Source organism: Strix uralensis, chromosome Z (assembly GCF_047716275.1).
Source record: "Strix uralensis isolate ZFMK-TIS-50842 chromosome Z, bStrUra1, whole genome shotgun sequence".
NCBI classification, from domain to species: domain Eukaryota; kingdom Metazoa; phylum Chordata; class Aves; order Strigiformes; family Strigidae; genus Strix; species Strix uralensis.
In genome coordinates, this window is record NC_134012.1 from 15853110 (window position 1) to 15876089 (window position 22980).

The window sequence follows — 22980 nt, forward strand, 5'->3', positions numbered from 1 at the left end:
CTTCTAAACAAACGTTTGACTCCAAGATTTTAAGAGTCAGAAATGCTCTTGTTTTTCCGCAAACTTATTTTTCAGCAAATTTACATGAATGTACAAAATCAAAACCACTTGCAGCTGAATTAAGTGTAGACTAATGGCTAACACACCCTTCCCAGGTACTCCCTGCACACATTTGGCTCTAAGATCGCTCTAGATGAAGGACTTCCACTAGAGCTACAGTTTATCTGGACCTTCATGCCACAAAGACCACAACTGTCTGGTGGCATATTCATCTCACAGATTTCACAGACATTACTACATAAAATGTAATGTTTATCTAGACATTACTCCAAAGGGGGAACACAGCTTCTCCCCATTTATCATCACAGCAGCTTGTCTAGGATTTACTTTCATGTCATCACCGAGATGAGTGAGGGAAAACATGAATGCTATCTAACTGGAGGAAAGCATTAAGTAAATAGCACCTTTTTGGATTAAGTTTAACTGAGGGTCTACATATCTGAGTTTAGAGCCTTCAGTTTCTTTCACTATATGTGTCCTTGTTCAGCTAGGATAGGGTTAAGTTTCCCCAGCAGTGGGGGGAAGCTCTAGCCGGGTTATTCAATACCATGCTGACGTCACATCCTGGCACCCAAGCGTGGGAGAATTGGTGAACGTGTGTGTTATGCGATCGTTCTGCTCTCACTGCTGTATCGGTACATATCTTGCTCTGTTCATTGTTATTATTGTTATTGTTGTTGTTTGTTGTGTTGCTGTTGCTCTTGCTCTGTTGTATTAAACCTTTCCTTATCTCAGCCCTGGGGCTTTGTATTTCACTCCCTTTGTGGGGGAGGGGCAGCGGCCGTGTGGTCTCAGACCCCAGCAGGGACTAAACCACCACAATATCAAACAAATGAAAGATGCTTGTCAATGATCAGGAAATTTGAGTTTTTAGAAAAACAAGGTGTCCTGGTTTAGCCAGGATAGGGTTAAGTTTCCCCAGCAGTGGGGGGGAAGCTCTAGCCGGGTTATTCAGATACCGTGCTGACGTCAGGTCCGGGCTCTTTAGCGCAGGAAGAATCGGTGAGTGCAGCCGCTCCTCTCACTGCTGTATCGGTACATACCTTGCTCTGTTCATTGTTATTACTGTTACTGTTATCATTGTTGCTGTTGTTTGTTTTGTCGCTGTCGCACTGTTGTATTAAACCTCTCCTTATCTCAGCCCCGGGGCTTTGTATTTCACTCCCTTTGTGGGGGAGGGGCAGTGGCTGCGTGGTCTCAGACCCCGGCAGGGACTAAACCACCACACAAAAGAATGTACAAATTTAGGAGAGTAGAACAGAAGAGCAGACCACTGGAAATTCAACATGGGCAAACAAAGCATGAAGTGAAGATATACATTCTCAGAGAAGGCAGTTACTGGAACAACTTGCCTAGATGTTGGTGGATGATCCATTTCTGAGCATTAAACTCATGGTAGAAAGTTGTTCTAAAATGATTTCACTCTAGTTCAGTTCAGCACAGCATCAGATGGGAAACATAAGCAGTTGACATGGTAGAGAAGAAGTGAGACACACACAAGTTCCTTTGACATTTGTCATGGTTTAAAACCACCTGGGGAATCGTGGAGACAATTGGAGGGCTAAAGGTAAGAAAGCTCTCCTTGAAATGCCAGAGTTGGGTAGCCACTTCATTCACAGTTGGAGTCTCATCATCTCCTGTATCTACTACCACCACCGAGCTGGCATACGGTCATGGTGCACTCTGTACAACCTTCTGCCACATGGGAAATCATCTGGGTCTTCAGATAACTGCATGTTTGTTGGGTCATAAAAGCTCTCTCACAACTAATTCTGTCAGGTACTGGATACCTCTTTCTATATTGACCCACTTGCCTGGATTACATACCATCTCTTCCTTGGAGGGATGCCTTTCCCTCACACCTGACAAGAGCTGCCTCCAGAGGCTGTGGGTTTGTGATCCTTTTCCAATCAATTTATCAATGCCTTCTTCCTTAGTAATGGAACCCAGCTGCCTGGCTTCATTACCTTCTACATCCAAACTACTGGTCTTTTTTTCCCAGCATCTGAGCAGCCAAGTGTCAATGTGCTTGCCTTAGCAATGGCTGAAATCTTTTTGTATACCCCACAGTTCACTCAGGGATAGAGATGGGGCGGAGGTGGTTACTGTCTTGTCTTCTCCCTCCTTCTCCTCCTCTCCCTAGGAAGAGCATCTTCATCCCTTTCTAAATGTGACAACCTTTGCATCCGTTTCTTCTGTACAGGGGTGACTGATACCAGTGAAGGTTGGTCCTTTGGTTCAGCTGCAGTGCTTGTTGCTAGGGTTGGAGGGGCTGCAGTGCCTGTCACTTTATTGTCCGATCCAGAGACCTTCTCTTCCCCTGGAGGGTACTGAATAGTGTTGAACAGGGCTCAGTAGGCATGGGCCAGGCCCCAGCACACATTGCAGTGATTTGTGTCTCTCTGGAATTGTCAATGTGACAGCATACTTTTTCCAAATGTTCCAAAAGTTTTTCGGGATTCTGCACTTGTTCAAGGGTAAAATTCCAAACCATTGTAGGTGCCCACTGTCCTAAATACTTGCCCATGCTATCCCATACAACCTGCCACTCATAGCTCTCCAGCCTGGGAGTAGGTCTCTGGCTGATACTCTTATATAGTTACTTAACCCTGAACAAAACCTGAACCATGTTCAGGGTTGGCTCCTAGCAATAAGGCCATGTTAGTTTCAGCAGTCCAAGAATATTCAAAAGTTTTGAAATTCTCAAACGCTATTGTAATTAACCTGGAGAAAAAGGGGAAAGTGAAGGAAGGTGTCTCCCCTATGGATTGGCTCTCAGAGGAGAAGAGGTAAAGTGTGTAACTGTTAACCCTTTCCGCTAGATGGTCCCCAAAGCACAGAGGTGATGACAACGCTGAGTACAAATACTAGACTAATCCCATGACTGATAACCTTATCATGCCATAAATCAGTGTTACATAGTACAGCAAAGTGAAAATCTAAATTCCACCTCCCACTGGTGATAATCAGCATCATAAGTACTATATCTAGCAAGTGAGGTGATATATAACACAACTCTAAAAACAAGCACCATGAGTCTAGGAGCCAATAAATTGACATTATGACAAGCAACTATTGAACCAATATAATGAATGCTTATAACAAATTCTTTGTAATATGCTCTGGCCAGATATGTTGTTATCTCAACCCTTCTTTGTGTCCCACGTTGGGTGCCAAAAAGGACTGTTGTGGTTTAAACCTGGCCGGCAGCCAAGCACCACACAGCCAGTTGCTCATCCCCCACTGCCTGGGGAGTGGGGGAGAGAATTGGATGGGTAAAGGTAAAAAAACTTGTGGGTTGAGATAAAAACAGTTTAATAATTGGAATATAACAATAATAATAATAATAATAGAAAATACGAACTAGTAATGCACAATGCAGTCGTGCACCACCTGCTGACCAATGCCCAGTACCAGGCTAGCAAGCCCAGAGAAGATAAGATCCTGAAACCGCAATCCCACAAGCAGGAGAGTGAGCTTCCTGGTCAGCTCTCATCTATATACTGAACATGATGTTCTATGATATGGAATATTCCACTGGACAATTTGTGTCCGTTGTTCTAGCTATGCTTCATCCCAGCTTCTTGTGCACCTGCACACTAGCAAAATATGGGAAATTGAGAAGACCTTGATTTCTTAGCAACAGCTATAAGCATCAACATATCATCATTCTTCTCATACCAAATCCCATGTTGTATCTAAAACACAGCACTATTCTAGATACTAGGAAAAAATTAGCTCTATCCCAGTTGAAACCAGGACAACATTGAACTTTACAAATAGGGGAAGTTCAGATTAGACATTAGGAAAAGGTTCTTCACTGAGAGGGTGGTTGGTCACTGGAAAAGGCTCCCCAGGGAAGTGATCATAGCACCAAGTCTGTCAGAGTTCAAGGAGCATCTGGACAATGCTCTTAGTCATATGGTTAATTTTAGGTAGTCCTGCGAGGAGAAGGGAGTTGGACTCAATGATCCTTATGGGTCCCTTCCAGCTTGAGATATTTTGTGAACACCCAGATCAACTTCAAGGGGCTAAGAGAAGACACACATATCAGCCCCACCATCCTCATACAACAAAACATATAGGAAGGATGTAATCTATTCCACAGTTGTGTAAGAGGCCTCACTGACATAAGTGGAGCTAGCTAAAAGTAGTCAAAATGTAAGTTCACGGTTAGGAGAGATATGAACAGGTATTGGTGGATGTTGTGAACCCATCTACCAAGAGAAACAGTGAGAAGTCTGACTAGATTTGAAAGAGTAGTCTGGAAGCATAAGAGTATCAGAGAGGGTTACTTGCAGAATAAGCTCACTTTGAAAGCACTTAAGCTTACTCTTTGCACGCTGATTTCTACTATTGCTGACTGCACAGCAGGGGTCATCACAGTTGTTTCACTTCATATCTCCTTTTGCTAACTTCATGTCGGAAGCATGGTGGTAGACCCTTTCCTCCAGCAGGATCTCCATGTCCTACCTCACTAGTGTGTGAGGGTTCCCATTGCAGATGTTTCCTGTTCTGGGGCAGGGCACGTTATCTACAAAACTCTCCTTGCCCAAAGGGACAGAAACAGCATCAGGAAACCCTGCTTTTCTATGGAAGACTGAAAACACTGCAGAAGTTAAAGGAAAACCTACACACACTATAATAAGCTTTCAGAGAAGGAAGTTGCAGCCCTTTCATCTTCAGGGAAGGAAGGAAGCTCCCTGGAAAAGTGCTTGGTAGTCATTAAATCTCTGAAAATTTGCTGAAAAAGGCAACAAACTACCCCCACTTCCAAAGGCAGTATTTCAAGAGCTAGCTTTGCAGAAGCATGCACATATTAAGCTATAGCAGGCTCCAAAATATACAACACAGACAATGCGAATCAACATAAAGGACTGTGTTTTAAATTGAGGTCAGGAGATTTCTGCACACTAAGTAACATCATGAATCAGCTTGTTTCAGTTATGCTACTTTGCAAGGTTTAACAAAGTTGTAATGGAACTTAATTATAATGCAGCCCTTATTCCCCTCACCTTCCCTTGTACGGTCTGTGGTACTGTTACTGGTTTGTACCAATGACTCACTGTGCTGTTGAACATACTCAAGCCAGCCCTTCTGCTCTCCAGTTTGCCCCTCTGAAAAAGGCTAGGAGTTTGAACAAAATACCTAGAGCTCAAGTGTGGATTTAAGTGGACCCACTTCATTTCATGTCATTTAAGTTCAAGCAATTGTTTCTGTATTTTTAAATATGTGACTTCATTCCACAAAAAAACTGAAATGGAGGAAAAAACCAGATTTGCAGATGGATAGTTTTGGGCAGCAAAGCACTTAATTTTATTTTTGAGTGAAAGCTGTTCAAGACAGACTCAAAAGGACGACAGCTGTGCATCAATCCCCCTAAAAAGGAAAAGCTTATTATGGATGCACCAGCAGGATGTACCCTCCAGCTGGGTTTACCATGCTGCGGGTCGCATGCTAGCGGTCAAGACAGATCAAAAGCTGCCCACAGAGCCCAATGGTTACTCCATGTATGCTCCACCATACACGAGAAAGTTGTCTATCTGGAACAGTGCCTTGTCCTCACAGCCCAACACAGAAAGGAGGCACAGAGAAAACAAGTTGTTCCCATGGCTGTCTCCGTTGTACCCCCTACAGTGCAGAGGCAGATGCAAAGCTCAATTCATCATTCTAGAGGAGCACTAGCTACCAAAACATTAAATCCATGCAAAAGTTTGTAAGAAATCTCTGTTTCTGGTAGCACTTCCTATGGTTCAGTGGAGATGCTAAAAATGCAGACTGAAAGATTGCAAGAGCTCTTGTAACCATGATGCAGTTCAATAGTGAAAACTTGTTTGCTTTTTGTCCTGGTTTAACCAGGATAGGGTTAAGTTTCCCCAGCAGTGGGGGGGAGCTCTAGCCAGGTTATTCAGATACCATGCGGACGTCATTTCCTGGCGCGGGAGCGCGGTGCACTCGTGGTTTTGTACATCGTGCTTCAAACTGCTGTATTTGGTAGCTATTTTGCTCTGTTCATTGCTATCACTATTACTGTTATTGTTATTGTTGTTGTTTGTTGTGTTGCTGTTGCACTGTTGTATTAAACCTTTCCTTATTTCAGTCTTGGGGCTTTGTATTTCACTCCCTTTGTGGGGGAGGGGCAGCGGCCGCGTGGTCTCAGACCCCGGCAGAGGCTAAACCATTACACTTTTCTTGTTATGTATTGAGGTGGCAAACTAGGTGAATTACAGAAAATATTTTGTTAGTGTTCGGTCAAATTATGCAGTAGAAAACAGAAAAAAAGTCACACTTACATGCAGCTTCATCCACTGATAATTCACTGGCTAGAATCCCACCGATTTTGCTAAAAGGTGGCATCTGTATACCGTACTTCTCTAGCTCCTTTCGCATGTTGCTGATTTCTTCCTCTGTTCATGTGAAAAAAATAATTATCGTCAAAAAAACCCAGAAGAACTTCATTATGAATCACCATACCTATAGACACATGTGCAACATTTTGACAGCACTTGTGGCTGGGACTTCTTTAGCAGTTTTTCCTCCCTATTTTGAAGGCATCTAAGATACGACAAGTATTCCGTGCAAATTCACTCCCTTCTGTCCTTCAGAGATTGACATTCATTAAAAGTAGCAGCCTCCCCACCTCTTTAATTAGGTTGTGTTCAGAACAACCTTGTGGGAGAAGAAAAACCATAATAGAAAATATGTAGAATGTTAGCAGATTTACTCGGTAAAGAAACCAACTAACATATGATTAGATAAGCAGTTAATTACCTGTGAAGTCTACTTTTCCCAGTAGGTCCTGGATCTGTGGTGCTAATCCTAGTTTGAACAGATATAAACTGTGAAGAAGAAAATCAGAATTTTAAGTCCTGTACATGATTGAGGTGTTCACTTTCTGTAGAAAAGCGCTTTTATGAAGCTTGCCCTTTAACCTCTGACTTTCATGGGCATGTACAGAATAAATTAACCCTACAGTTTTCTTAATGCTGTAATTTTAATTCTTACAGAAAGAGAAGTGTTTCTTGACTTGATATTTCAAAGAAGCATCTCTAAGAGAGGCACTGTCAGCATATCTCAGATCACATGGGATGTATAAACAAGTAGAAATCCTTAGTGGAAGACAGTCAAAGAAATTAAAAATCTAGTATTGGGAAAAAAAAAATCAAGATGTGAATGCACTTTAGTACAGCTTATGACTTTGGATCTATGTACTACTTTGACTTGCATTCTTACATCCCTGTAAGTAATAGCTGAAGACACACAAATCACTGACACCCTTCTTACTAAGTGTAGAGTTACAAGGACCTGTAAGTACATCCAAGCCTGTCTCAAATATATTTGCTATTTAGCTTTCGGAAAATGAAGAGAGCTCAAATAAAAGTGCTATCCAGTGAACTAATATTTTGTTTCAGTATAGCATCTAATATATCTATGCTCATTATTCCTAAAGCTCTGGGGTGCTATCTGAAAAAAACAAGTAAGTAAATCCATATTTTCTTAATATCTTCCAAACACAAGGCATGTATTTATCTACAAAATTCTGGTGTTTCTAATTTATCAATGAAATTCAATAAACAAGTGAGTTTTGCAAGCAGTGATCAAAAATGTAGATTTTAAAAACAAGACTTAAATAATGCATTCCTCCAAAAAGATTATTTTGAATGTTTTTTTTAAAATGACTTCACCCCAACCTCATACGCTGCAAATGTATATTGTGGCCTGGCTTTTTGTTTATAGAGGGACACATTTCCCTTTTGTATTTTGTTGTTGATTTTTGTTGTTGGGTTTTGGGGTTCTTTTTGCTATTAGCAAATTACAGGATGAGATTCAAAGCAAGTTTTTGTAGCTGTCACATCTATTTCAGAGCACACAGAATCAGCATTTCATCTTCCATGCTACCACAGCTACTTCTCTGCCCTGTCACAACAGCACATCTTATGTAGGATGACACTCTTTTGACTGCTGCAGCCCCTCAAAATCATTGTTACTGTCATTCTCAGCTTTCAAAGCAGTCTTAAATGCAAGTTAGTTATAGCAGGAAAAAAACCCACATGACTAGAGCTATGAACCAGGTTTCCCCATTACCTTGATCTGCTTGCCAGTCTTTTTATTCTAAGTTTGAGACAGGGACACAGTCCTGGTGGAAGTACCAGGTGTGATACAGTTACAGAGATCAGAAACATCACAGGGCTGTGCTGGCTCTTTTGGGGGCCACCACAGTAAAAAGACAGAAGAAAAAGTGTTGCGAACATTAGAGACTCATTTTTGCTGCTCAACACTTTCACGAGGATATTGAGACATGTGCATTACTTCCTATGCTCCTTTGGATAAACTTAACCACCAGGTGGTGCTGAAAATGTGCTTTGAGCCTTCCAGGGAACACAAAGACACTTCTACTCTGTATTAAGGTATAACTTCACTTGAAACAGCTTGCTTAATGCTTTTATGGTGTACCTTGAACCTCAGGGAACCCACATAAAAACAAAAGCAAGGGATCTTGGGGTTAAGAAAGCTGGATGTAAGGAATCAGGAGCAGGGAATAAACAAAGGGAAAAGGGCAGTTCCCAAGCAAAATTCCCTTTGCATTGCCCATGCAGAACTGCAGTTCATATCAGGCAGAGGTTCCTGGGTCTTGTTTTAGCTCATGTATATCACGCTTTAAAAAAACAGATCTGAAAATAGTGTGCTTTCTCATCTGCTTGTTATTCTACTGTTTCCCAGGAAAACAATGTTTTGAATCTGTCCAGCTTCAGAGATAGCTTGTGTAGGACGTACAAGTGGTCTGCTTGCAAAGACCATCTGAAAACTGAATTTTTCAGGGAGAAAAAAATTATCTCATAAGCACTGCTATTTATGAACAAGAACCACTGTTAGCATCTTAATTTAAATGAAGCCGTTCTTAACCTCATTTAGTACAGGAACAAATCCAAATCGGCTTTCACAAAACAATCACAAAAGAAATGAGATCTATGCCTTCGTATTGTTCAGGTTGGGCTTTAAGTATCAATGTTTCAACAGGAGAAAAGCAAGAGGGTAATTATACTCAATAGGAGTCTAGAAATTGTTTGTTAAGCCACTCCTTCCTGGCCAGAGCAGTGCTGTATTTGACAGTGCAAGTTGTTCTGCATACTGTAAGTGCAATGATCTTCATTTCAGACTTGAACCAGGACATATGCTAAAAATACTTTTAAACCATCTTGCTTAGAGTCATTATCCATCTTCAGGCCCTCTAGCAGCATAAAAATCAGCAGACCCCCAAATAATCAAAGCCCTGTGAAATGTTAATGTTTCAGATATCAGATAGACAATTTGGATAGAGTTCTTTGCTTCTATTACCTGCAGTTAAGGCTATTTCATCCTTCTTAAAGGGGCAATTAAAAATAATCTTAGCAATTTTAAGCACTTAAATTATGCACACTGACTGTGCATAAATGAAGTCATGTAGGAAAAATGTCAACTAAAGATGGCTTCAGGATTTCCAAGAATGAGAATAAGAAAATATCCTATCTGTGTTAAATTTACATGATTTTGTTGGAAAGCTCAAGAAAAATGTTGTTTCAGAGTAATGACTTGGTAACAACTAAGAAAGCATGGGAAGTAGGTGAACCTCTTACCTCTCTGAGAAATTGCTCAATTTTCCAAGTTATAAACCTTTGAAATCTATCTGAGCATGTGCTCCAAAATGTATTAGAATTTAACATTCAAACCCAAGGGTGATTCTTCATATAGTGGTCACGTGCACATGCTACAGCCGCAAAGGTGTTCACAACTGCTGTTTCTAGATGCTGTGGTGCTGGACTCTGAGAACAACAGGGACATAGATTTTTCTAGAGATGGTGAACCCTGTACTAATTTCCTAGAGAGGATGCTCTGACAAAAGCAGAGAGTAGAGCTTGTGGGGTGCACAGCGTGGAGCCAGTGCAACAGATGCCAGCAGGTCAGTAGTTACAACAGCAGCAGAAAGGGAACAGAGCTGGATTCCTGCAGCTCAGTGTTCCTCTGATGCCAATCCAACTGGGAATGCTGCTGGCCAAGCAAGAGCTAGTTAACACCAGAGGCCCATGCATCCACTTCAGGCTTACATAAGACACTCACCAGCAGAACAGACCACGCTACCAAGTTTACTGTCAGTTAATATTACACCAGGCATAATAATTTCAAGTGGCAACACTTGTCAAAGATGACAAAAAAATACCAGGGCTGTCAATTCCAAACACCTAGCATTTGAAAGAAATATGAACTTTGGTGGTATGCTCTATTTATTGGCAGTCAATGGAGAGTGCCAGAGTGGGCACATAATTTCAAGAATTAGACCTTAAAAAAATTTCAATTGCAGCATGTATTGAATAGTTTCTGGCCTATAGCCCTGGAGCAGCTGATGTGCCTTTGAACACCATTAGGAATGTAGAAGAGAGTTTGGGGTGTAAATTAATTATGTTCTCTGCAAGCCTAGTTGCAAGAAAATAATGAAAGAAAAAGCTAATTTCTTGCATATGGAGACCTAGGAGAGCCACAAGAGGGAGGAGCTGTCTGCTAACACCACTGCCTCTCACACCAGGGACAACACAAGGCAGATGTTTGCTACTTTTAATGCTAAATGTCAAGAAAATCCATAAGGCAAAACATAAAAAAAATTTTAAGCCCTACCTTCAGTCGTGTGGTCAAAGCCTTCCTGACTTTACATTCAAAATCAAGTTGCTCAGAACTTTGAAAAACATTAATTTTTACATAAATGACCTCAGAATACAGTAATTATTTGCTCCTCTTTTGGGACAGAAAGATGCAAGTTCATAATTCTCTGATCATCACATCTGCCCCATGGTTATACTAATATTTTGCTAAGTTTTTGTTCATTTATTTAATTTCTATTGCAGTAAGTGATTTGAAATGGTAGGTGTAATTTGTGAGGGGGTATACTCATTGAGAGAGGGATATCTGTGCTAATTCAAATTCAATAGTCCTTCATTTCTATTTTGAAAATAATTTGGTCAATAGTCCTGACAGAGTTGGACTTTTGTCTCCAACTTTAAATTAACTTCTGAATTCTGACAGATTTTGATATACTGATTACCCTAAAGCCATTTCAAGACTTACACTCCTATGTTTGGCAGCTACTTTAACTTTTACTCCCACCAACAGTTACCTTAGAGCATGAATGCAATATATCATCCTAGGGATGTTTTTCCTGTCGTAGACATCTGTAGTCTCTGGATAAAAGATCTAAAAGCAAAGAGCATACAGTTAAAGGAGGAGAAATATTACTAAGCAAAAGAGTACCTAAAGTGAGCTCTCTACAGAACCATACCTTAAACTTAGAGAATTTCAGCTGTTACTTCTATACAGTTATGAACTGAGTCTCTTCTGATGTTATTTTAACTTTATCAGTAGTTTTTGTAATGAAGAATTTAATAATGCATAAAAGCTACTTAAGAGGGAGAAAAAAGGGAGATAAGCAGACAGAATTTCAGCAAGGTTTTTAGAAAAGGTCTTTCAGCACAAGCTCAGCCAGTAGGTCTTGTCTTCCTACAGACACCCAAAACCTGGGATGCAGTTACAATTTGGAAAGCCTCATTGCAAACCAAACTTATCAAATATGGTTTAAAAATGCAAAATTCTAATTGCCAGCACCCCTAACTTTGTGAATACATCATTCACAGAGAAAGATATTCAGAGAGAGGAATATTAAGCAATTTAGCCAAAAAGTCACATCATAAGTTCCAATTCTAGTTCTACCACTAATTTGTTCCTGGCCTTGGTCCCAGTCACTAAACACTGTTTCTCCACAAAAACAAAATAAAAGACTTAGCTAACCATGAGAGTTGGCAGCGTGCTTCCAGCCCAGGCCAGGCACTCAGGGCTGCACCATCCCACAATTAATAGGACAAGACTAAGTCAGCAGTACAGTGCCCTCTTCATCATATGCTCACAACAGCTTCGGGAGGGAGACGTGGGAAAACTTTTGGCCATGACCATCCTTCACAACAGAAGCAAAACCTTCCAGGGGAGGGATGGCAGGGTGGAAGTCAGCCAGCTGAATGGAGGACTCTAGTTAGACAAAAAAAAGCCTGACCTGGGAAAGGCAGGACTCTCTCTGTCTCTGTGGCATTTCTGATGGCAATCATGGGTGTAATTCTCTGCTTATGGGCACCTGCTAGCCGCTAGTCCCTGCAGCCCTTACGCAGCCGTTTGAGCATCCCCATTGGGCCAGCACAAGGCAGCGTTGGGGCTGCTGCCACCCAGGCACCCTGGGAGCAGTTGCTGGGCAGCCTGGGTGAGGGAGTACTTGTCCCATGCTGCATATGGGTGGAAATGTCCAAACAAGCAGAGTAGCTGTTTCCACACAGCCCTTTCTTAAAGGATTTTCATCTGAAAAACACTCACTGGTGCCCAGAAACAGCAGCAGAGGGGGAAGATGACAAGCGAAGACCCACAAGGAGGAAGATAAATATGAGAGGTGACCCAAGAAAGCAGCTGACAGAAGAGAAGCAGCAGCACAGCCACGCAGATGCACTGGAGTGTGCAAGGACAGTCTGAAAACAGGGTACGGGCAGAGAAAGTGGGATGTACATTAAGAAGAGGCAGCAAGAGACATGGTGAGAGGTAGTAACCTAAAGGAAACAAATATTTAAGTTTTCTGTTTTAAACCATATTCCTTTCAGGCCCCCAGAGACTGTACTAGTAATAAGGTATAGCTAAAACACTGCTAGTGGCCCATTTGCCTTCCCATGGGAGAAGCACCCCGAGCATTTCCACCCACAACACTCATTCAGAGCAGCCTTAGCCCACACACACCAGCAGCAGCACATAGCTGACACTCCCACTGTTTTCAACATTATCTTCTCTTCAGATTTGTTTCCTGAATTACCCCTTCCCTGTAGACTTACTGTAAACAACTGTTTATGCTCAAGCACATGAAAGGGGATCTCAGTGAGTCAGTACTTTGAGCCAGTTTCTTTGCTAAAATTTAATGGTGTACCTTAGGCAGACCAATGGACTCCATTGCTCTTAACCACTGCACAGTGTTGTCAGTGTGCCGAAAATGAAGGCCAGACCTCTATTGGAAACATAGAAGGAAAAGATTATCAAAATCACATGAAGCAAATTCTCTGATTATTGTTCTTCCTGTTGCTTCCCAGTTTCATATCCTGAAGTTGAACTCAGAAAATTTTTCCTTGTTTCCCAAGATGAGGAAAATTTGGAATAGTTACAAAATTTATTTACTGAATTGCTTTTAGATCCTATTCCTAATAAGAAATAATTGTATGAATGGTAAGACTCATGTTTTCCCTGGAACCAGAAGTGTAATTTATTCAGCTTTAAAAACATTAAGTGACACTAACACAGTTTTTCTAAGGATAAAGCATTTCTAACATCATGTTGGCTTCTTAGTGCTGTGTGTCTTTCATCTAGTCCCGACAGTCTTATGAAAGAGGTACACAGAAAGCTACTTGACCATACTTGTGTATCTAAGAGTTGGAAGACAAGACATTACACTTTGTCTCATCAGTGAGAGAACTGAAAAAGTTATTACCTTATAGCGTGTCTGCTCCACATCATAGATCTTCTTGCCTGACACCACATTAGGGGCAAAGAATTTCGCGAGCTTGGCAAGGTAAACACCATTTCTTAAGCCTTCCTCCAGTTCTGTAGTCGGGGGCAGCTCTTCTTCCAAGCAGACCTCCATCCACCTCCAGAGACATCATTTGAGAAATGTTGTTATTCGTGATTTTAGTATAAGTGACACCTTTCACCCACAGCCATTGTACTTTTAATGTCACTACCACAACATAAACATAAGAGAAAAGGGCATGGGCTAAAGAGAAAATTCTCATATTCATTCACATGGCAGATCAAAATGACTAGAGAGTCATATCTGCATTATGTGATCGTGACCCATTAATAACCAAACAACATGCTTTGAAGTATATATCCCCTAAGGGGTCAAACTTAGATCTTTTGATCATCACTAGGCTTTTAAATAGACAGTAATTTAAGCAGAAACCAGGAGAAAAACATGAAGTGCTGTGTATTACTGATGTTTGTGTTTAAAAAACTCTGTAGTAGCTATGCCAGGGATGAAGCTTGAGAGCATCAAGGCCAGAAATGTGCTGGGTGAGGCTGGTTCCTGCAGCTAACATGTTCTGCAACTCAAGCTTACAGCAATGCTCATCTCAGTACAGAGCACTCCTCCCACAACATGTGGCAGCTCTCCACGTTCACCCATGAAACACATGGTGCCAGTGCTAGAGAAAGGAGTGAAGCTTTTTGTTTAAACAGTCCAACATTCTTTACACATTTGAGGTCTGCCTGGCAATGAGTTGGCCAAAACATTCCTGCCACCCATCAGGTGGGATGATTTCTCATCAAACAGTGACTAAATCTTTCAAGGTGGTAAAGTAGTTATGTTTTTGAGCCTTAGATGTGATTGACATGGTACTAGATAGAAAACAGTAATTATTAAATAAGTAACCAGTTCAGAAGACCAGTAACAGACATTAAACCATGTTATCCAGTATGTTTATATTGAATAACCAAGAGAAACTGCTACCCAAGCACTCCTGAAAAGTTAGCATCCTAATCACTGGACCAGAAGTTCCTTACATTGGTGGCCTACGTGTTTTGGCCCTGTGATATTATTCTTCTAGCAGCTAAATCACATTACAAGAGCTATAAATGTGGTTAGTTCTTTCCCAATATTTTTTTATTTTTTTGCTTAGACAATCTCTGCTCTTGTTTGAAGGACATTAATACCATTACAAATGGACAAAAACAAAGCTGAAGACATTAGTTCACTTATGTCACTGAGGCAGCCTTGCTCTATGCTGTGTGAGACAGCATTACAAATCTAACATCAACTCCACAGGAGTGACTTCAGAAACCAGAAAGTTGTGATCCAACTTGACAATGAGCCAATTTTTTCCCACACCAGAGAAGAAAAGCAGCTCACTGCATAATTTTGTTTCACATTAAAACTCAAGACAAATGATCTACTCCATTACACTTTTGGATTTGTTACAGGACATATGAAAGTTGTTTCATTGAAGCACAGACTACCCAAATAGCTCTTCAGGAAACCAGCAGCCATAAATCTGGGACAGTATCACACAAAATTGCATGGAGTGAGTGTCACTAGGAGAACTGTAGTTTGTGGTATAAAAGCTGCTTCAGTGAGGAAAAATCATATCCCTGACATGTTTCTCTGCTCCATCCTGCATTGCATGTTCATGTGTTATGGGTCCATACCAAGAGTCACAAAAGTCATCCTTACTAATGACATTCTACGGAGTAAATAGATATACACACTAATGCAAAATATCGCATTTGAGTTCTTCAAAAAGGGGGACTAGGAAGAAAAAAGACAAAGACTGTGTACTCCCAGCAAATGTGGGTTTCACCTGAGCCATTTAGCTCTTTCTATAGAATTTATTTCCTAAAAATGTGTCTTCTAGAGAAGAGTTATATGGATAGCAGAAACAGCTAGCTGATCCACAGGAGGTATTCACCATGAGCTGAAGCTAACCCCTGTTGCCCAATAGACCATCTACAGTGAGATGAACTGTATGCCCCCAGAGCAGCATTGGTACCATGCACTGGATCCTTTACACTTCTAATTCTCAGTTTTCTTATGAAAACATTTTTGTGAGATCTTCAGTGCAGGGCACCAAAAAAGATTACATTGGAACTGTCTTTTAAGATACACACATGTGCCCCCCCAAGCTGCTTTTCTTCCTTCTGGTACAAAACCTTCCTACTTAGAGGCAGCTTTCCCCTGGCCCCAAACCAGTTGGTGCAGGACTACTCTCTCACAAAGCCTTGCTATCACAAGCAGCTTTTCCATGGGCTTTCCTTCACCATACAACTGAGGTTCACCAGCAGAAAGAGATCCATGTGCCAGCACTGGCCCAGGTATCCCATTTAACAGCCTTATAGTTAAACGTCCATTAGCAAGGCGTGGCTTAGTGTTAAAAAGGAAGGGCTAATAGCAACCTTGACATGACACTAGGAGAGAACAGTAGGTTCAGAGCAGGTCTAGGTTATAATTTATAACCCTCCAAATTCATGTTTGTGCGACAACAAGCTTACTATTCATAACCTGCTGCTGGTTTGAAAAGGCAGAAGAAAGGAGGCATTTGGGTTGGGTCTGGTTTTATAAAAGGGTCCACATAAAATTGAGTCATTCCCCAAGCTCTAAGTGAGATGCTGAACCAAGGTGAAAGCTATTTCTCAGTTTTTCAAACCTCCTTATTCAACAACAGCAAAACTCTTGGAGTTGTCTCCAGCATGGTGGTGAGCCTTTAAGATTAATCTGGAACTATCCTGTTCTGGATAGGAACGCTACTCTGTCTACTGGATTAATGCAATACACTAAGGAACAACAGGGAACAATGAGGAAGCAAAGAAACTGAGGAGAGGGGAAAGGGTAATGAAGTGTACTGTTGTCAATCCAAGAAGTCTAGATAAACAAACAAGCAAACAATGTCTTTCCAGAAGGAGAATGTTACTAATTCCGTGGGAAAAAAAAAAGTGAAAAACATAGAGAGAAGTATATGGAGCAGACCTGAAAGATGCAAAGAGCTTCTTTCCTAAAGATAGGTAAAGATCAATATAGTGGTACCCATTCTAGAGAAACTCACAGGTCTGCAGTAGGACAACTGTAACTTTCAGCTTTTGGGAATCAGTCTCCAAGACTGAGAACACAGATACATCTGCGTTACATATAAGACAAGTTTTACCCATGTCTGGAAGCTGCAGAATTTAGCTACAACAAAATTTACTGTGAAAAGATTTACTCCCATTTTGCACATGTTTAATCAGAGGAAGGAGAAACCTCAGGACCTGCAGCATGAAATCCTACAAATATACCATCAACCTTGTAAGTTTTAGTTATGCAAACATGCACGTGTTCAAGTCTTTTACTCTCTCTCCTAGTATTTATTGAGACATCTGTAGCACTTTTCTCCTCAGTGCTTGCAGTTACACTAGTTTTGTTCCCTTTACACTGATTCAGTTAAATGGGAATTGTGGTTTTAAACAGAAAGAAGCATTACTTTAAGGTTGAGAGGCTCTGCTTTTTAAGACACAGTTTAGTGAGTTTATGAAAGTTATTATATGACATGGTGCCGACAGCAGGAGTAGACTGGACTGAAAAAAACAGAAAAGCTTTTACTTCTGTTTCTTTAAGTGAAACAGAGAATATTTACCTGTCAATAAGGATTTATAGGTACCTTTGGAGCAATTTATTTTTCTTCGAAGCTAAAAAAAATCAGCACTGCCTTTGGCTCACCCACTGTTTTCCTGAGCACACAGTACTGCAGCATCAGCATTAGATTTAAGTCTGTTGCAGAAACTGTTCCCCACAAAAACTAGTTAATACCATGACTAAACTAGAGGAAGGGCCTATAACTCCATGTTAGAAGGTATGTTTTTCTTCAGTATAAAGCTTGTGGAATAAGACTACTATACCTATCAAATGTGCATGTGCATTTCTGGCATTTCTTCTTCTACAATGCAATCCCATAACTAATACTGTGTTTTAAACATTAACTTAATAACAGAGGTATGCCATGAAAAACTGCCACAGTGTTGAACATGATGGTTGACTTGGTCACTCATTACAGTTATACCCAAACCCCACTCCATGGTGGAGGGACAAGAGGCAATCTCCAGAAGCAGATCAAAACATGCAATATCCCTGAAGTCATGGGTAGCACCACCAAAAATTAGCTATCATTAGAACAGTCCTGCAGAGCTACCTATGCCAATTTTAGTCTTATCATTAGGTTCAAATGTGTAAACAGATGTATTCCTGAACAGAGACACTTGAGATCATACACCAGTATGTCTAAATACAGCCTGCTTTTATTTTCATATTACTGCAGTACTTGACAGCACAGAAACAAAAGATTTGCCTAAGACAAAACCCAAACCCAGACCTCATCAATGGAAATAAATCCCCAAAACTTTCATTCCAATACATAGTACTGGAAAACCTTCCAGGAGCAAGTATTGAGGTAAAATTTCCTTTTGCTTTGTCAATTCTGTTTTGACTCTTGGCAGTCTGAGGCAGAGCAGTTCAACAGTGAATTTCTGGCAAGATAACAGTGATGACTTCTGTGCCAGACCCACGAGCAGTAAACAGCACTCTGCTCACTAAGAGATTCCAGCTTCCACATCTGACCATGCAAAACACCAGCAGTATAATGAGCTCAGGCTTGCACTTTAAAAGCAAAAAAACCCCTGAATCTCATTCAAGTCAAGGTTAAAGGAACTGGAAGCACCAGCGCTGCACTATGAACTTAACCAGTTATGAAGTTGTCATTGACAATCTGCATGGTCAGCAATGCACACACGGCTGGCTAAGGGACTGGAAAAGCTGGAGCCAGTGTTTAGCAGAGAGAAGAGAATACATTGTATAACCCACCCAAAGCCCACCACATATGACACACACTGGATATTGCAGTAAAATTTATAATTGCGCTGCCCCGCCCTTTCAGATTTACGTGCAAGATGTGGATCCAAGAGCACCAGGTTTTTACCTCCTGGGAAGAAGACCTTTGGAGAAGCAAAGGCAGGACTCCAGAGACAAAACTCAGAGCACTGGATGCCGCTATGAAAAAGGTATAGTGAAGACATGGTACCACTCATTTACTACCTCCCTGGCTCACAACCACAGCCTTTCAGTCTGGTTCAGCACATGCATACTGTGGGGAAGTGAAACAGACAGTTGACCTAGAGATTACAATACAGCCATCTCATTCCAAACAAAGGGTGAAAAAACCTTGTTGCTAGAAAATGAGTAGCAACGATCAGTCCCAAAGCAAAATGTTAGATTCTAACTTAAATGTCTGAAGTGGTGGGATTATATTTAAATCAAAACCTTTATTTTAAGATACTTAGAAATATATAATAGTCTAAAGCATGAAAACTCACCATTAAGAGTTTCACATTATTATGTCTCTAGTTTCTGAATCTAAAGATTTGTTAAGAAATCTTAGCTCTTAACTTTCAATTTTCTTTTTTTTTTAAAATGCAAAAAAATATATTTTCTTCTCCATCAACAGTCCCATAAACATTGCTTTAAAAAGGAGAGTGAGAGCAGCAGAAGCAAGCTTGTTGTGTTGCTTGGCTGAGCAGGAGTGGTGGTGGTGGCATTGATTTGTTTATAAGGAAAGACTGTGTTAACTTTGGAATTTGTTTTCATTAGACTGCGAGCTTTAGCATGATACATCTCCTAAATCAGAAACCCTAGAAATACGTTGTTTCACAAACAGCCACAAGCTATTTCCAGAGCAAATACATACAAATTTTCCAGCTGTTCTGTGAAAAATACATACCAATAATTTGAATACCATCACAGCAAAAAGTGTGAGTTGCATAAAAGAACTGCACAAGCTTGGAGGTTCCACTTGGAGGCTGTGGGGAGCAGTGACAGAGCAGTCAGCTGAGAAAACTACTTTCTTCAGACCTTTTTTTTTCTCTAACATTCTGGTGCATTCAGCCCCAAATCTTCCTTACAGTTGGGGGCCTTGGCAGCAGATGGCTCTGACTTAAGCCAACTAACTCCTGGAGCCAGCCACCCTGGAAAATTCATCTTCTAAATTTGAGTCTAGATTCATACTCCAGTGACAGTCTCTACGGAATCTCAAGTTTTATTCATCCTAAAAACATACTGAAAGAAGTCAACATTTTCTGATTGTGGGTCACTGAAACAGTGCAGGGAAGGAAGGTGTGATGCAGGTCATTCCAGTCACCACTTCTCTTATGTTGCATACAAGTAGTAACATGAAGATAGCATTGTGGGGGATACCGTGAATCACTTGGCTACACAAGACCTCAGAACTTCAGCATGTAAAAAATGAGCATCAAATCCTCTAGCAAGAGATTTTAGATTAATTTGTAGTGTTCTAATTTTTACCCTTCCATAAGTCAGTTCAAATTCGAAGTTGCATACTGGGTCTCCAGCTAGCATTAGATTTAACAGCATCAACTTATTTTTGTGATTATGGTTTCAGCAGGGAGGATACGGTAAGAGCTACACTGAAAACTATGAAACATTCATGTATGGATTCTTTGTGCAAAGGTATTAAAGTAATACGGATCTTACTGTGCATTACTGCATTTTGTTGAGTTGTGTAAACCTGCGTGAATTTTGTTGCAACAATAATTTCCCTGACCAAAGCCTTTCTGGTTCACTTCCTATTCAATTTAGATGAGTAGAAGTGAGCAGCAGTGACGATTTGCCCACCCTGTACAGTGCACTAAACCAGCAATAAATCATTTCAGCAACTTTTTTCCACACCAGATTTCTGCTGCCATGGCAACACTGCCATATTTACAAAATAGCCTTAAAGGTGTTATAAAATTCTGTTTCGCAAGATGGCAGCACAGATACTATATGTTGTTTTAATCTGTTTTATTCCCGCCATCCCTTATGTAGGTTAATCGGTGATTAGAGTCCACAAGGCAAGGTGCTCTCAGGAAACCTGCTCTGGAGCCCCGGCACGGCCCCTCGGCATCGCAGGCTGCTGCGCACCCAGCAGCAGCCAAGTCCTGTTTACTCAACACTACTACGGTGAGGGGGAAAAAAAGAGACTCCCCAGCAGCAGCCCAACAGGCAACAACAGCACATGCACCTGCGTTTCGTGACAGCCTCCAACCTTTGCAATCAGAAAGGCTTTGTTTTGCTGTCTTCTCTGTTTGCAGAGACATTAAGATTTAGCACCGGGCATCAACCACAAACCACAAACAAAAGAGACAACTGCTATGCCAGATAACGTGCTGAGCGGGGCCGATGCCAACAAAGCCCAGGCTGATGGTCACAGGGATGCCTCATCTTATTCCCCTGTTCTTGGCCTGGCTCCAAGCTGACAGAGGCAGAGGACAAATGCTGAAGAGGCGGGAGAGAAAGCAATACCGGGAATGGGGCTTGCCACGCCGGTGGAGGCTGAATAGTCACAGCAAGTATTTCCCCCTAAGAAACCTCACCGAATTCTTCTCAGCAGAAAGAACAGTACCCAACAAGTTACCTGAGGAAATGAGGTGGAAATATTGTCAAAGTGCCTCAAGGGGGAAAAAGTATCTGTGCAAGGTGTCATCTGAAGTATCCCTTTTTACAGGAGGAATTGATTTTTCATTTGGATAAAAAGGGGGAAAAGGATGAAACAGAGCAGTCCTCTCCTAAAAACTGTGCAAAATCAGTACAGCTAAATTAACACAACTCAGATTGACCTGTATCACCCAGCTGCAGAGTTTAACAGTCCTCTCTCCAACAGGCAGCAGAAACCACAGCAGCAGAAACACAAGTCTTTCCTGCATTAATCTGGCAGTGGTGGCTCAGTGGCCCCTGGAAAGCATAATTTTAGACAGATGACAGACTCAAACCACTAATGGAATTTTAGGTAGTGCAGACATGAGCTCCATAGCAAATTCCACATGCAGACAGAAAGGGTGTCCCTCCAACCCTTAGAAATCAAATAATGCTTTTATCTGAAAAGGGGGGAAGCCAAATTCAGCATGTGAATTTATCTAAATATTTCACCAGTCTGTACATCATGATACAGAGAAATGATTACTTGTTTTGAGACTTATTTACTTATAGCAAACTGCTTAGCAACTTATTTACTTACTTATAGCAAGTTATAGTATCACTTATAGTATGTTTTAATATTGCTAAGAATCCTGCTTGCCCAGACTGTTCTGTGGAATTTTACCAAGGACTACTGTGTTCATCAAAACAAAGCAGTTTACTGTGAAATCTACCAAGAACAGCAGTGTTCAGCAAAATATCATGTTTTTGTCCTTGGGAAACAGATGTGCTCTAACTAGTTGGGTCTTGGTAATGAGTAAAGATAGCCATATACGGATGGTAGAAGTTCCATTGATGCTCTTAAAGAAGATAGGATGAGTAAACCAGCTGAAACACACTCTTGTTATTCAAGAAATTGGCCAAGAGAATCCGCACATGCTCCAGGGAAAAATACAAGGTGAGAAAGTCTACAAGCCTTCCTCCCAAAGATCCCTGGAGACGCCCCCCAGGAGGCAATGCGCAGGTGCAAAGAGAACATAAACTGCTGACACCAGCCTCTAGAGCTAACCCAGCCTTACTCATGCATATGTATGTTTGTGTTATGTAATCCAATGAATATGTATATCCACACTCTATATGTTTTTGGTAAAATGTGCTGTTGGGGTGCAAGCTTTGTGGAGAAATCCCCTTGCACCCCAGCTGGAGTAAAACATACCTGCTTTATAACTCTATTCGAGTTGAAGAGTCTTCTTCCACAAATCAATCAGGACAGTACAGCATTTGTTGGTGTGGAAGTGTTGCAAAACAAATTATTCCCCCAAATACCTCATTTTTGTTTAGAAAACCACTGTGATTGCAGACTCCAAGATCATAGCTTAGACTTGCATATTATACTGTCTTACTGTGTGCTACTGCAGTTTGCTTTGTTCTATTATGACTACTACAGAGCTGCAGTATGGTAATAAAATTTAAGGCACCCTCAAAAAACACAGCATATGGTATTTCAGATTTACTGATTTAAAGGGTTCTGACCTGGCAGAATCTCAGACTCCTCCAAGCAACCCACTTGAGTGCAAGAGTAGGAGAAGTTATGAGCTCTTGGCAAGCCACAAAAATGTTACAGTAAAATAAACAATAATGGGTTCTTCAGATAACCTTCACACTTTCATCACACAATAGCCCTTCTAATCTTAAATGACAGTTACAGTAAGTCTTTACCCAAAGCCTATACCCTGCCACAGCAGTAATTACTACACAAATCCATAGAAAACAGATCTGTAGTCTCTATGAAGTGATCTATCCAACAGTGACTTTGATGAAGCTGCTGTGAAAACTAAACCAAACCTGTCCATCAGGGAACCTGCATGTTTTGTTCACCCTCTCTCAAACCTCAG

At 41.1% G+C, this 22980-nt stretch overlaps 1 protein-coding gene across 6 annotated transcripts in view; it reads right to left on the reverse strand.

Moving 5' to 3' along the window:
• IQGAP2 (IQ motif containing GTPase activating protein 2) overlaps positions 1-22980 on the reverse strand; it is a 132206-nt gene that overhangs the window by 50821 nt on the left and 58405 nt on the right. For all 6 annotated transcript variants that reach the window (XM_074855449.1, XM_074855453.1, XM_074855454.1 and 3 more), the window contains 5 exons: positions 13592-13748; positions 13037-13114; positions 11204-11280; positions 6832-6899; positions 6354-6467 (listed from right to left, as the gene is read on the reverse strand). In XM_074855449.1, coding sequence (XP_074711550.1) covers positions 6354-6467; positions 6832-6899; positions 11204-11280; positions 13037-13114; positions 13592-13748 — 494 coding nt within the window. The remainder of the gene's footprint in view (positions 1-6353; positions 6468-6831; positions 6900-11203; positions 11281-13036; positions 13115-13591; positions 13749-22980) is intronic.